Source organism: Paracoccidioides lutzii (assembly GCF_000150705.2).
Source record: "Paracoccidioides lutzii Pb01 unplaced genomic scaffold supercont2.21, whole genome shotgun sequence".
Lineage (NCBI taxonomy): Eukaryota > Fungi > Ascomycota > Eurotiomycetes > Onygenales > Ajellomycetaceae > Paracoccidioides > Paracoccidioides lutzii.
Genome location: NW_015440967.1, coordinates 232,723 through 247,422, shown reverse-complemented (window position 1 = coordinate 247,422; position 14,700 = coordinate 232,723). Strand labels below are relative to the sequence as shown.

The following is a 14,700-nucleotide window of genomic DNA, read 5'->3' as shown; positions in this document are numbered from 1 at the left end:
GTTCGACGCAACTCGTTGACGCGGGTGCATATCTTCGGATTGGCGGGCGATTGGCGCTTACGGCGTTAACTCATCATCACTGAAAGCTAGACTAAAGTTGGCCTAGGTGGGGCCTGAGCGATTTCCGCATCCTCCAAGCCCAACCACAGCTCATCTCTTCAGTGTGTGTAGTTTCATCCGTTTTGACGATACCTGCTGGATGCACATACAATCAAGACCCCCCCCCTCTTCTTTTAAAACTGTATCCCTGAAACTAGGTTTTCTTTTTCTTATTTTTTATTGTCTTTTCTTTTCTTTCTTTCTTTCTTTCTTTCTTTCTTTCTTTTTTTTGGTTTCTCGTTTAATGCTCCTTTTCCGCGCCATGTCTAATGTTGGTGGCTCCTCATTACGAACATGGAGGTTCTCCCCGCTCCATCCTGAGGCAGGTATAAATGGTCAGAAGTCGACTTTGCAGGGCATTGTATTTGATGTGGATGGGACACTATGGTATTTATATAAATTTCTCCAATCCTCTTTAATACCTTCATCCAAAATCGAACTAGCAAAAATGGGAGGTTTTAGTTGATATCAATCATCCGTATACCGGGCCTGAGACCCCATTTAGTCTGACCAACATTAGTCTACCGCAGAATTACATGTTCCAAGAAATGCGGTAGGATTCATAACTATCCATTTCAAAAATATATCGAGAGTTCCCCTAAGTGACAGACGACGTCCCTTTTCAGCTCCTGGTTAGGAATTGATAAATCAGTTGATATCATCGGGCACATCCGAAGCTTGCCAACATTAAAGGACCGCACTGCTGCCATCACGAAAGTTAGGGAGATCGAGCGGGAAGCTATGGTCAAGCAAGTGCCTCAGCCGGGTCTTGTAGAACTGATGGATTATCTCCATTCAAAAGGGTTGAAACGGGCGTTATGCACACGGAATTTCGTGTAGGTGCCTTGTCTCAGCCAACATTCATACCATGCCCCCTTCCCCTTAATATCCCCTCAATTGCTACGGCTATGCGGTCGTTCAAGGGTGTTTGCTCTACCGAAAACCAATAGGCTATTCATCCGCCTCTCAAGTGATAGCTGCTGCTTGCTTACGCCTTCAATAGAACACCCGTAGAACATTTTCTCAGAACTCACCTCCCAACCCATCAGTTTTGCCCTATCATTACTCGTGATACCCCGGACTTGCTTCCCAAGCCAGATCCAGCGGGTATTTTACATATAGCAAAGGAATGGGGAGCCAACGCTGAGGATTTAATCATGGTACGTCTAATTTAATCTCGTTTCACTCTCGTCATCTCCTTCATCCCCCCCCCCCCCCCCCTGACTACCATCCCTTTCGTGTATACTCTCAAACCCATGCGTATAATGACCGTATCAAGAAGAATGATATTGTAAATTTTAATTTGGAAATCTCTCTATAGGTCGGAGACAGCCTCGACGACATGACTGCGGGCCACTTGGCAGGCGCCGCCACTGTCCTGCTTCTCAATGACCAAAACCAATCCCTGAGAGACCATGACCATTCCAATTTCTGTATCCGGCGCCTAGACGAGCTGATCTCAATCTTGGAGAATGGGGTTGCGGATCTCAAGGAAAATTAGTACCAAGAACGAAAATGGAGGTGTGACTATATTTTGAAAATATTTACCCTGAATATAGAACCCTACATCTCAGTTCCGAGTGACTGGTTAGATATAGATAAACCATCAACCTTGTTAAATTTAATATCCATAACCTCTGATACAAGATCAGCACATAAAATATCCGAGAAAGTAAAGTCGGGGGATAGAATGGTCGGACAGCCGGATACGTTTCTTTGTTTTAAAAATACAGCACTCGAAACTAGAAAAGATTATGCATACAGGTAATATAGACTAGTATACATCCATTCCATATATTCCAAACATAAACCCACAAGGTTGCTAAGAGGTATCTCAACAGAAAAGAAAGGAATAACAGAGCCTCCAGTTTTTCGGAAACGCCAAGTTGCCATCACCAACCATCATGAGAAAAGTGAATTCACACCTCAATTGTTTCAAAATCTATGTTGTTCCCACGCCTTCTTAGCCGTACTAGGCATGTGTCGATATGTCTCCCTATTTGAACCGCCTTTGACTCCTCTTCCCCGGCTTCGGGGACCACCACCACTTCTACCCTTCCCACGACCAGCTGTTTGTTGAGGAGGTGGCCCTCGTGGGCGTGGCGGGGACCTTGGCGGCGACAGAGAGTGAGATCTATCCCTTGAATGCCAATTACTCTTCCGGCACATCTGTCGTGGTAAGGATCGATTAGGCGAGAGAGAGCGTTGGCGTGTACTGCTATCGTGATACTGATCCCTGTCTCTATATCCACGGCGATAATCATTGGTGTTATATGAACCGTTTCCGGAAACTTGGGGACGTCGCGTATCATCATCAAGATTCCTCCCGCGTCCAATTCCATTGCTGAAACGAATGCGACCGCGTTGTGGGGAGCGGGTTAAGGGGTTCCAATTATCCGACCGTCCGAAAGCTCCATCACTTTCAGGTGACGGTGACCACCCGTCAGCACGGCCTCTAACCTTGTGCCCAGACGAACCCTGGTTTTTATTTCCCCTGCCATAAATGACATCATGGAAAGAGTTCAGGTTGGAAAACATAGACGGATCATAATGTTTAAGGCTGAAAGATGATGAGTTCATTGGGTAGTCGCGCATGGGGCAATCCCCAATCAAATGGCGATTACTTGTGCAGTAGCAACAAGATATAGAGATAAATATGCGGCCAGAGGTTGGAGTTCGTTTAGGCAACTTCCAAAGCAAGTCACAGTCGTCCTCAGTGTGCTCCTTAGAGCCGCAAAAATCACATGGCTGTTCTGTAGCGGATCCTTTGAGAGGGGAATGACAATATACTGCGTCATGACCACGTTCCCTGCAACGCTGGCATCTCCGCCAAGAAGGACAAAAACGGCTTTCATGAACAGACCATGTTCCGCAATGTTCACACTGTGTTCAGTGTCAGACTTAACTAAGAGAAGTTTTCCCTGGCGCGCTCAGGCGCAAGGATAGCTGCGCTTTGGTGTTTAGAGGGAAGGGTTGCCGTGGGGAACATACCTCTTTACTCGGGCAAATGTCTGCCAGGTGGCCTTCCTTCATGCATTCGGTGCACCTTACTGGTAACCTAAGGTCAAGGTTCTCTGGCGGCATATCAAAAAATATATACCTAGCCTGAATCTCCAGATCATCGCGAGTGAGATCAGCAAGTGTAATAGGGTCTGAATGGTATCTGGCACGAAATGACCGGATCGCCTCAGCCTTTGGGGCTTCAGATGGGGTTTTCTCCTCGCTGGCTTCAGCGTGAAGAGGAGTTACTAAGATTCTGTCTCCAACCTTGACATTTATTTCGGAGCCAATAGTTTCGCCGAATCCCTCTCCATTAGGATATCGAGCTCCCAGCACACTGCTATCTTCACGAGGCAGGTCATTTCCCTGGACATCCGAAGTCCAACCTCTCGCCTCCTGAGCCGCATCTACTTTGGCTGAGCCGCTCAGGTTGAGAACGATATCATTATCTTCATGTGTGTCCTCGCCAGACTCCATATCAGAGAACTCTGCGGAGTAAGTCGTTTGGTCTCTGCTTGTTTCAGCTTGAAGCTTACTCCAAGAAACACCATGTTTCGAATCGCTTTGGTCTTGGTTCCGCATTCGATGACTCTGATCACCACTCCCTCTGGATGAAGTAGATGTACTTCGATTACGCCAGTATTTCCCATTAACAGTCTCAAATGAAGATGTAGCAGCTGCGCTGGCGGCTTCTGTTTGACGGCGCCCACGAAGGGCGGTCCTGACCGTCCCTTTACTGAGCTTGTTCCAATTCATTGAGGGTGCTCCTCCTCGTGACAGGGGGCGCGAAATGGGTGAAGAGACATGATCTGCAGATGCAGTGTCACAGCTGTTCTCTGTGTTCGTGTCAGGGCTCGAACTAGAAGCACTATAAACTGCTAACGATGTTGAGGTAAATAAAGTACCCTTCGGGACAAAGTCTTGAGTCTCGCGACTATCTAGGCTGTGATTCTTCCTTGAACGGCGTTTGTCAGCGGATCGTATCGGAAACGTTCCTTGAGACCCAGAGGACGTGTCCTTGTTGCGGGCCCGCAATAAACCAACAGATGCAGTTCGCGAGTCACAAGCAACATCCTCGTCAGACATTTCTCACGGCAAGCTCCAGTGTTCGCCAGCCAGGTGCATGGGGGCTAAAGATGCTAATCAGAAAGACGCGGCCGGATAGGCATGTGTGTAAAACCGAAACGAGGGGACCAGGTGAACTACCTAGGAATGCGTTGTTGAGTACCTTAGTTGACCTGGATATGTTCGAGTTTGGTTGGAGTTCAGAACTGCTTGAACACAAAACTCAAGCTCAAGGTTCGGGTCCACGTTTGTCGTCGTTAGCGCATTACGTAATAACCCAGTCAGCCACTCCAAGGATGCAACGAGAGCGACTCCTTTGAGCCGCACTCGGCATCTTTAGTTTCAACGTTCAACGTTCAACGTTTGCTCTTATTTCCTCTACAATAACTCAGACATCAGGTTGTTCTCTGTTCATAGCCTTCTGGGTTTCCTTTTGTGCCATTCTGGCTTCTTTTGTTCTACCATTACACTTCCTCTGGATCCGTCGAATTCAGTCGAGGGCTACGTCTTACGTGACGCCTCCTGCTCCTCATATTAATAATTACTCAATTTCTCCTTCTTCCTCCCCATTTCCTGACGTCTCTTTATGTCATTTCTGCAAATATACTATTTTCAGTCGTCTTCTCCTGTCTACAAATACTTTCGCAGTTCTCAGTTTACAAGTTATATACCCCGCCGCATTACTTGCCCGACATTTGAGCCCAGGTCTTCGACATTCCCCAAGGCAACAGTTGTTAGCAGGACTAAGAACAAATCCAGACAACGAAGCTCTCCCCTCGCCCTAGAACATCTCCTCACACACCTCATTTAACTCCTTTTTTTGCAAACGGTTCAGATCAATACCGCCAAACTGTCGTCCCTTCTGATTCCTCGGACTGTTTCCTTTCCCCCCGATCTCGACACGGGTCCTAAAACCGCAGCAACCCTTTCTCCAGATTTCACTATGAGTCAGACCACGACTGGGCGAAGGAGGCGCTCAAGTAGTATCATCTATCAAGAACCTCCGGAATCGATAGAGCATACAAGTGATCAAGCTGCCCTACCCAACCTGAATGCAAACTGGGTTAACGCAAAAGGTTAGAGAATTACTCCTTTTTTATCTCTGCGTAACAGGGATTCCTCATTCGTGAAACTCCAAAGCTCATGAGCCACATGCTCAGTCTATTGTGTTACGAACAAACGCAAGCTAATTCAAAAACAACCTGATTCTTAGGTGCATGGACGATCCATTTTGTATTAATCATCGCTCTCAAGATCTTTTACGACATTATTCCAGGCGTATCGCAAGAGACTTCATGGACCCTCACAAATATCAGTTACATGTTTGGCTCGTTTCTGATGTTTCACTGGGTTCGAGGGGTACCTTTTGAATTCAATGCTGGAGCATATGACAACCTTAATATGTGGGAGCAAATTGACAACGGAGACCAGTACACACCAGCGAAGAAGTTTCTGCTCTGTGTTCCAATTGTTCTCTTCTTACTCAGTACTCACTATACCCACTACGACCTGACCTACTTCATAATAAACTTCATGGCAGTTCTGGGTGTCGTTATTCCGAAGCTACCTATTGTAAGTGATATCATTACTGGCAACTAGCTCCGTCAGAATCCAACTGTCACTAACACTTTTCACTCTCTAGTCTCATCGGTTGCGAATAGACCTATTTTCTGAGCACCGGGATGATCCTTGAGTTGCGTCAAGGTATTCTAAGAAAGGAAAAGCAAAAAGGAGAGACAAATGGAGAAATCCCCAGTTTGGCTCGATTTATATTGAAAGTCTTCCTATTCTTCTCTCTTCATTCGTTCCCCCGATGTTATCCACCCTCTGGATTCCGCAGCTGTGTAAACCCCACATTTTACCAGAGTCGAATTAAACGCCACTTTTTTCGATAGGTTACTCCCTAATTTCAGCTGATATTCAAACAAAACGAGTAAACGTTTCTCTCCTTTGTCTCTTTCTATTTGACGTCTTTAGCCATTGCTTGAGCAGTTCCGATTTGTGCACAGGAAGGCAAGAGGGAAGGAACTCCGGTCAGTCAAGGAGCAAATAATACATTTTGAGATCACATCTGCACGGCGTTCATGGGCCAAATTCAGATAAAATGGAGCCCAGGTCTTGAAAATGCAAAGGATCAATGGAATTTTTTTTTTTTTTTTTTTTTTTTTTTTTTTTTTTTTTTTTTTGCAGACACTAACAATATATATAATAATACCTTGGGTGTATTTGATGCTGATCGACCATGGGGGATTCGCTGTGGCATGGTGTCACCCACCAGTCAATCGTTCAAAAGCTTCTTGATACGAGAAGAAATTACATGAGAGCCAATTGAAATCATTCGTTGAGATGAGCTTTTTAGGACAAAGGTGGAAATTAGTAAAATGCAGTATCACAACCACAGGAATCAAGTTAATAATGTGCTTGTTCTCTACCTTCTGTACAATAAAAGGGGATTTAGCCCTCACTATCATCATCCCAACAGAAAATGGCAGCACAATATTGAGACTTTCTGATCAATCCAAGAAATTACTTTTTAAGTCCCTCCATGTACGAAATGCACATAAGTGGCATGAGCGTGTTATTGCTTGGTACATTGTCCATCTTGAAGGCCTAGAGAAGAGCCATCCCCTATCAACTCTATATCTAGAACAAAAATCACAATTGAGAGTTGTAAACATATCCCACTTCTGTTTCGATTTGTTCTTAAAGATTTGTGGCACCCTGAATTTAATGGCTTTGCATTTGCAACCTCGTTTCCTTCCAATTTCATTATCGCCCACAGATAGAAGGAGTGAAAAGAATTTTTATTTCCCCATTTCTCCTAGCCATTTTCAAGGTTCGGTTTATGAAACCAAGAAAATAGATGGCTGGGCGTAAAAAAGAGCTGGAAGGAAAACAAAGAAAGTAGAAAATAATTTCACATTGAGCTCTGTAGATATGCGCCAGAACATTTTGGAGTGGGATGGTAAAAGATTTGCTTACTTAAAACACGATAGAAGAAAAGGAAAGGATACATGGTGAATATCAAGAGTAAGATGGGGAAGAAGAAAACACGAGAGGCTATTTCAGCGCCATCATTCATATAAAGCAAAACAGAGCAGATGAAAAGGGAAAAAAAACATCAAATGAACGCCTTCCCACGCCCTTTGTTACCTTTTAAAAAGAATTTGAAGGACAAAAACCAGACTAAAAAAAGAATAACGTACGCTTCAGGAGGTTAACCTGTGAAAAAATATTGAGAAAAACAAAATAAAAGAGAAGTCAAGCAGGGCAACAAGATATAGGTCAGGCTATTTAAGGGTTATCGTCGTCTACTTGTTGCGGGCTCCCTTGATATTGCGGTCTCTTGGGGTATCCTGAGCCGGAGCCGGAGCTGGTAATAGGGCGGGGGCCAGTGGGCTTTCGTTGCGGAGTTTTATTTTTCGGGGAGGACCTAATTGGGGATCCATTTGTCTAATTATATCAAGAAATTGGTGATTAGCTAATCAACATTGCAAATCGTGGGAAAGTATCAAGAACGGATTAGACATACACCATCATAATTTGAGGGGTGTGAACCACGGGAGGCCATGCGTTCTGCATAGGTGAGTTGACCATCCCCGCTCACTTTAGGCAACCTTTGAGGAATCAAGGGACCTTCGTCTCTAATCTTTGGCGGGCGTGGGGGTGCGTTTCGTTTCGCAGAAGTCGTTGATAGATCGGAATATCCACCGTCCGAACCAGGCGCGTTAGGATTGGGAGTCATTCGACCCAGGCTCTGGGTGGATGCCCAAGCTTCAGAATTGTGGGCAATTGGAGGTACGAATGTTTGCGCTTGCGATTCTAGCTGAGATTGATAGCGGCCCGTAGGTCCCTGACGTGGCTGAGGGTGTTGTAAATTTAAACTATCCCTATGTGCCCGATACTTCGGATGTTCCGAAAGTTGCGATGGAACTAGAGGAGACGGAGGACGGTTTTCTTGTCTCTGTTCCAAGCTCATATTGGAGCGCAACCTATCATCGCCGTGGTGATCGTAATATTCGCCAGTATTATATCCGTCCTGCCCCAAATCAGAACCGGATCGCGATAGCTCCGAAGATTGTCTGTCTTTTCGACTGGTTTGGATGCTATTGCGGATGTTTTCGCCCATAGAAGAAGCTGTTGTTTTCGACCACCGGGAAATTTTAGGGAAAAAAGATGAACTACTTGATTTGTGTTTTCGAGACTTTCCGTCGGACATTTTAGGGGTTGTATCTGTGCTTAAGGCGCCAGATGCAAGATGAACTCGCGGAGGAGTCCCTAGTGAGACGGAGCCACCTCGTCTGTGGCGTCCTGTTAGCTGGGCGTCAACAGCATTTTGTTGATCAAGTAAATTTTGCTCTTGTGGTGTTAGCGTGTCCAAATCCTCATCGCCTTCAAGAACTGGACTGATCCGGTGCTCGGATCCGCGGCGTGTACTCGCCGCCTTCATATCCCCAATTAAACGAGGAGAATTTGAGAAACCTGACTGGTCGCCGCCAGTTGATGACGTGCCAGCTTGGCCCTCGGGCTCATATCCATCTTGGCCAGGTTCGCGAATATTCTCGCTCGAGCTAACAGGTCCAGTTCCTGGTGCCCGGCCTTCCTGGGCAGCTCTCAAAGCCTCAACCTCAAGAAGCAGGTGCACAAGCATGTCCTCGACTCTAGTAAGATCGTTGGAGCTTTTCAGGCTCAGACCTTTCAAGGCCCGTTTGAAAACATTCTTCCTTTTTGATCGCATATCTTCCTCTTCATCTGTTGCAGTGCGTCGAGGGGTCCGCGGAGTGCCCAGGGGTTGAGGCCGAGGCCCACCAACAATTTTTTGGGTACGATCATGTTGTTTCTCGTTCGTATCCATTAGCATTTCATCTTGTTGGGCGATGAATTTTTTCATGTCCTCGAAGGAATTACGCATTTCTGCCGCACTTCGAACTAGAGTGACGAGTATTTCGGTATCTCGAGCATTTCTTTGCGCATCACGAACAGTAAGCTAGACAAAATGGTAGCATCAGAATTGCATCCTTGCAAAAAAAAAAAAAACTTGAGAGCGTAGAAGGAGATGCGTACATGGTCCATAAGCGCGACAATATCCTTCGACTGAATCCTATCGATTCCATGGCCAGTCGAGCTATCGTAAAGAGGGGATGGCATGCCATGAGAGTAACCACTCAAGTAACGTTTGTGCGTATCCGCTAACGGGTCATCATGGTCCAAATTGGTAAGTCCCGGCATCCCATCATTAAATTCTTCAAATACCTTACCTCTGGGTTCAGGTGTGGCGAGGCTGGGCGATCGAGGGTTCGCACCAGAGATATAACCCTCATCCTTGATTCCTGGAGGCGTTAATAAATGGTCTGGATAAACGTCTCTTTTTTGTCCATGTTTAGCCTTGTTATCAGGATAACCATTTCCATGATCAGCTCCGTAGAAGGGCTCATTAAAATTGGTGTTGCTATATGAGGAAACTAGACCTGTGCCTTGGATGGGGCTTGTCGTGTCTCCGAGGATCTGATGAGGCTCGTGGATTTCATTGCCTTTAGACCGCGGAGGCGTAGCATCGTATGGCCAATGATCTCTATTTTCTTTCGGGATCCCGCCAATAGGGCCCTGAATTATTGAGGGGTTTGTGTTTATCTCCGACTCTGAATCAGGAATATGGCCAATTTCTGGAATGGGGCTTCCAGCTCCTGGTAAACCAGTTATTCCCATATGTGGTCGGTCTTCAGAAGAATCCCCCACACTCTGAGGTGGTGACGTCACCCCGATCCGCTTTTGGAATGATTTCTCTTCGGGGCTCGATACATTCTGTTGTTGCTTTAATGGGCTGCCGGGACCGACTTCTATCAGTCCTCGCTGCGCTCCGTTAAAAGACCCAGGGCTCCCACTTCGGTGTTGACTTGGCGATCCAACAGCTGAGTTCCTACCAGATTTGGTGGAGTGAATGTCCACCACAGATGGATCATGGAGTGAGGCTACGGCAGACTCAACCATAACAGGTGTGTGAACATACTGAACATTTGCAGCAGCTCCTTGTGCAACCTGTTGCCCTGGTGTAAACGGACCATCAACAAAACTATCATCCCGGGAGTCATCCAAACTATCCTGGCCTAGAGAATGCCTACATTCATCACTTTCGTCGAGCTGGCTCTTTGTCCAGGGTTCATATTTCGACGTACGCGGGGTTCCTTCGTAGCCAATATTCACCCCAGACTCGTCCTTTTGAGCTAGAAATGCCTTTCGCTTTTCTTCGTGGTCAGCTGGACGGGTTGATCTAGCCAAATTCGTGCTTGGGGCAGACGACAGAGAATCGATTGATAGCCTGTGACCTGGTTCGGGAATGTCCCTACTTACTGATCCAGACCTATCATCTCGTTGACCCGTTTCTTTTCCACTATCTGAGTCGCGTTCCCTGTAGCTTGCGACGCTCTGGATTGGGCTAAGAGCACGTGCGGTGTATTCGTCGGGGGGTCCGTAAAAGGGTTTTACAAACGCATAGTCCGTAAATCGTGTTTCTTCCTTGGTTGGCGTTATATCCTCGTCTACTTCTGCGCTTCTTGACTGACTATGGGGACTGAAAGTTTTCGCTGATAAGATCCCATTAGATTTTGAACCAGTCACCATTGCGCGTGGGGTTCGTGTTGGTGTTCGAGAAACAGGTGGCTCAATTTCGTGTGGCGTTCTGCGTGCTAACTCACTGCATACAGGAGTTTCAGTATCAGTTGTCTGCTGGGATAATATCGATTCCCTTGTCAATTCGGAATCGATCTCGCTACGTAGAGGCATTGGGGGGACTCCATGCTTTTGAAACATCAGTTCGGTTTCATTGATGCTTCCACTTCGACTTCGACTCTTGTTGCGTTTCTTCCTACGTTCCCGTTTGTCTAGACTAGATTTCGAGTCATGGTGTTTGAGGGCAGCAGTGGTCAGGGCTGTACCGACGATTGCTGCAGCCTCAGCGTCGCGGAGTCCTTTGGATTTCTTCCGCTGGATGGTTTCATCCGAGACGTATGAGTCCTCTGATAATCTCCTCGTGTACGACTTAACGTACTGGGATTCGAGTGGTTTCTCCCGTCTGCATTCTTTGGATCTCCCCGAGTATCCTTCTGAAATGACTTCTGGAGTTTCTTTGCTGTCACTGCTGACTACCACACGTGGTTTAGTAACATCAGGAGCACTCGCATGTTTAGACAAACGTCGCCCTAGCTCATCCCTAGAAACGATGCTTCCCGAACCGAGAGAGGCATTTGTATCATAGTCAAATTGGTTTCTATTTGCGCGGACCTTCTGATCCTTTTTCAATTCCTTGAGTTCTGGTAAGATAAGTCGTCGAATAGCATCCTCAACTGTTTCCAGTAACCGAGGGTTATTGATGGAGGACTTTGATGTTCCGGAGCGAAAGGAATATTGGTCTCCAGATTTAAACTGGGGAGAACGTGCGGAGTTGCTCAAAATGCTTGACTCTGCACTAGCCAAGTCTTTGTCTCGATGCTTGCCTGAACGTCGATGTGAAGACTTCCTGTCGGTTTCTGATATTTCTTTGCTCACACTTCGACTCCGATTCTTTTCCTTGTGTCTGCCTTTGGTGCGAGTGACATCTCGCGGAACGGCAGTAAGTTTCTCTGCCGCTTTATGTGCAATCCTTTCCCTGCTTAAACTGCGGCTTCTCCTCCTCGAGGGGGTTTTCAACATCTCCGAGGACCGGTGATGTTCATGGACCTCATCTCCACTTACACTATGGCTTCGTTGACGACGAGCTTGAGGTATGGTACTTAAGCCTTCCAGCATGCTATCCGGGGGCATGGAGGAAATATCAGACGTTGGTTGGATATACCTAGCCGATAGTTCACTGTCCCTCGAGAACTCAATCTCGAATGGAGGACGGCGAACAGTGCCAGGATCGTCCGCTAAGGATCCAATTGAACTGATGCTTAGGTCGTCCGCAGCACCCTCAGTAATCTCCTTCGTTCGAGTTGGAGTTGGAGTCCCCAGGGAAATGCGCCTCGTGTATGATGGCTTTCTTCCTCCGCTTGACTCACTAATCTGGATGTGGTCGTTCTGGTCTCTGATTTTGCGAGCAACGGAAGGGGTCACTTTCACTCTGACACTGGGTCGAGAATTTAGACTCCCACCTTTCTTCCCACCTTCAAAGTACTCGATTAGAAGAGAGGTTTGAGACTGGTGGGAGGTTCTGGAAAGTTTGGATTCGTCCCGGTCTCGGTTTTGAGATCGACGGCGCGTGGAGATGGTAATAGGACTGCCGTCATCCGGGATTGAGTATGATGTTTTATCGGTCCGTCGAGAAAGATCTGTTGCAAGGTCTGTACCAGTCGCACTGCCTCCAGTCGTATCGGGGAATGAAGAGTCGGTGGGAGCTGGAAGCATTGGTTTGCGGGTGTTAACACCCATCATGAAAAGGGCTAGCCGAGCAATGGCATGCTCAGAAAGGGCGTATGAGAGGTGTGTGAGGTCAAGGGATCAAGATCTAGGCAGAGGGGGCCGTGTAGTAAAATTGAATTGTGAGTCGAACAAGGATGGATGAGGGAGAAGTCACAGAGATTGTCTTCCTTCTCTGGCTGCAAGTTGATGATGTTAAGAGCCGTGGAAGCATCTAAGTAAGCCAATAACTAGCCGTTGAAGATAATTACAGACTCGCGGCAAGAGCAGCAGCTGTTGGCAGTTGTCGATGATGCCTCAGAAATGCGGGCGGGGTTTGTTGAAAGTTGTTGAAGTGGGTGAGGTGAGGTTGATAAGTTGGATGTAGTCTATGTGTTGGTGCGTCGCTCACCCTAAGAGGAGCCTGACAAACAAACGGCTTTTGTCTGTCTGCTCCGGCAGAAAATCACTTCAAATGCACCTGAGACAATTCCCCTTTCCAGAGACAATAAATGTGTGTATGATGAAAGGTTACTAAACTAGAAAACAAGAATACAAGAATACAAGAATACAAGAATACAACAGAATAGCAAGAGGGAGGTTAAAGTTGAGGTTGGAGCTCTGTTCGCAGCAGGTTGGCTACAGCCTACTCAGTAACTACACAATCCTGCCGTAATATAATTAAATACTTAACGAGGGATGAGAAAAAGGAAGAGGCTGACAATCGCTTGGCGCAGGCGATGATGAGAAAAGACTGGAGCACACCAACACAACAAGGCCCTTATCCCCAGCCTCTTTCTATTCGTCTTTTCATTCGACTTTATCCGCATCAGCCTGGTAGAGACACTCACACATACCGAGGCTCTGCTTCCTTCACAAGTTTACCTGGACAGCCCAAGATTTGCTTACGGATTGCCTCCACGGAGAATGCGGAGTAGACGCCTGGTAATTCAGAGCTTGACCGTGCTCGTTGGTTTATCACAAGTGGACAGGTTACAGAGGAGACCATCCAACCAAGTGGATAGCTAAATCTACTTCATGCCCAACCCGAGAACTTTCCCAGTTGTGTCCAACGCGCCCTGGCAAAACCAGTTGATGTCATTTGATGATGCAGCTGTCGATGCTTTGGATGATAAATCTGCTTTATGGCGCTGATTCGATCAGCCTCTGGATCTCAATTTGACTGTTTGGCTCTCTTGCTGACATCTGTCTTGCACCTGACAGTCATGAAACAAGGGCACATTTTGTGAAATTCAGATTGCATGCATATATATTAGCTGCAAGAGTCAACCGGCCTGTCAGATCAATTAGTACTCACCAAGTTTCTCCTGAAACACAACTGCGCGGTGCCTTCTCTTGCATGTGTGTGTGAGTGACTGAGTGAGTGAGTGAGTGTGTGAGTGAGTGTGTGTGTGTGTGTGTGTGAGAGAGAGAGAGAGAGAGAGAGAGAGAGAGAGAGAGAGTGTGTGTGTGTGTGTGTGTGTGTGTGTGTGTGTGTTTGTTTCAAAGGATTGAATGGGGTGTCTCAACCATCCTTAATCAAGCTCTACACAAAAAAAATGCTGGTGACAACAGCATCATCTTGACTGACAACTAGGTGAATAATGGATGCTGCTGACTCTACTATTTGGCAATGTTTCAAAATTCCCAGGCATTGTCTGTGCAGTGTTTGATTTCGAACGTTCTCAAGCATATCATCAATATCCTATCACCCACCGATATACGACACAACACAGGATCCAGCCACAACAACCTTCAATTTTCCGTGAGAAGCCTAGTCGACGGTTAAAGTTTAGCGGCTTTGCCGGTCCCTGGACAACGAAATCCCAACCCCACAAGGCAATTGGCTAGTCCCACCATGCCCAGATTTCATACTTTTCGTGCTTGCCAACGCATCACTCCACACCACCAACTCAAAATCATGTCCGTCGCCAACCACCACTCTCAAGTCAAGTATGATGGAACGCTTCCAAGGTTAAATGCCCGTCATTAGTGCGGATGATACTGTCCTGCCGACACGAAACGAAGGTTGAATAAAACAATGGCATAAAAAAAAAAAAAAATTTAATGCTCATCGCTCATTGCTCCATAGAGGCAACACGATTTCCACTTCCAAGCTAAGAAGTTCCCAGCCACATCAACTTATTGGGTTTTACCGTCCTCATA

At 46.6% G+C, this 14,700-nt stretch overlaps 4 protein-coding genes across 4 annotated transcripts; 2 read left to right on the top strand and 2 right to left on the bottom strand.

The window, feature by feature from the left end:
- Nucleotides 1–361: 361 nt before the first annotated feature.
- On the top strand, nt 362–1,600 carry PAAG_06982 (hypothetical protein; the record flags this gene model as incomplete). The annotated part of the gene is made up of 5 exons (XM_015846083.1): nt 362–460; nt 543–652; nt 726–935; nt 1,103–1,259; nt 1,421–1,600. 5 exons carry the CDS (start codon nt 362–364, stop codon nt 1,598–1,600), a joined length of 756 nt encoding a protein of 251 aa, XP_015700518.1.
- A 434-nt stretch (nt 1,601–2,034) lies between these two features.
- On the bottom strand, nt 2,035–4,185 carry PAAG_06981 (zinc knuckle domain-containing protein; the record flags this gene model as incomplete). The annotated part of the gene is made up of 2 exons (XM_015846082.1): nt 2,035–2,982; nt 3,091–4,185. 2 exons carry the CDS (start codon nt 4,183–4,185, stop codon nt 2,035–2,037), a joined length of 2,043 nt encoding a protein of 680 aa, XP_015700517.1.
- Nucleotides 4,186–5,107: 922 nt separating this feature from the next.
- PAAG_06980 (unfolded protein response Orm1) lies at nt 5,108–5,857 on the top strand (the record flags this gene model as incomplete). Its single annotated transcript, XM_002791023.1, has 3 exons — nt 5,108–5,240; nt 5,378–5,736; nt 5,807–5,857. The coding sequence occupies 3 exons, from the start codon at nt 5,108–5,110 to the stop codon at nt 5,855–5,857; spliced, it is 543 nt and encodes a 180-aa protein (XP_002791069.1).
- Nucleotides 5,858–7,458: 1,601 nt separating this feature from the next.
- Nucleotides 7,459–12,567, bottom strand: PAAG_06979 (hypothetical protein; the record flags this gene model as incomplete). The annotated part of the gene is made up of 3 exons (XM_002791022.1): nt 7,459–7,617; nt 7,697–9,151; nt 9,229–12,567. 3 exons carry the CDS (start codon nt 12,565–12,567, stop codon nt 7,459–7,461), a joined length of 4,953 nt encoding a protein of 1,650 aa, XP_002791068.1.
- Between the last annotated feature and the right edge of the window lie 2,133 nt (nt 12,568–14,700).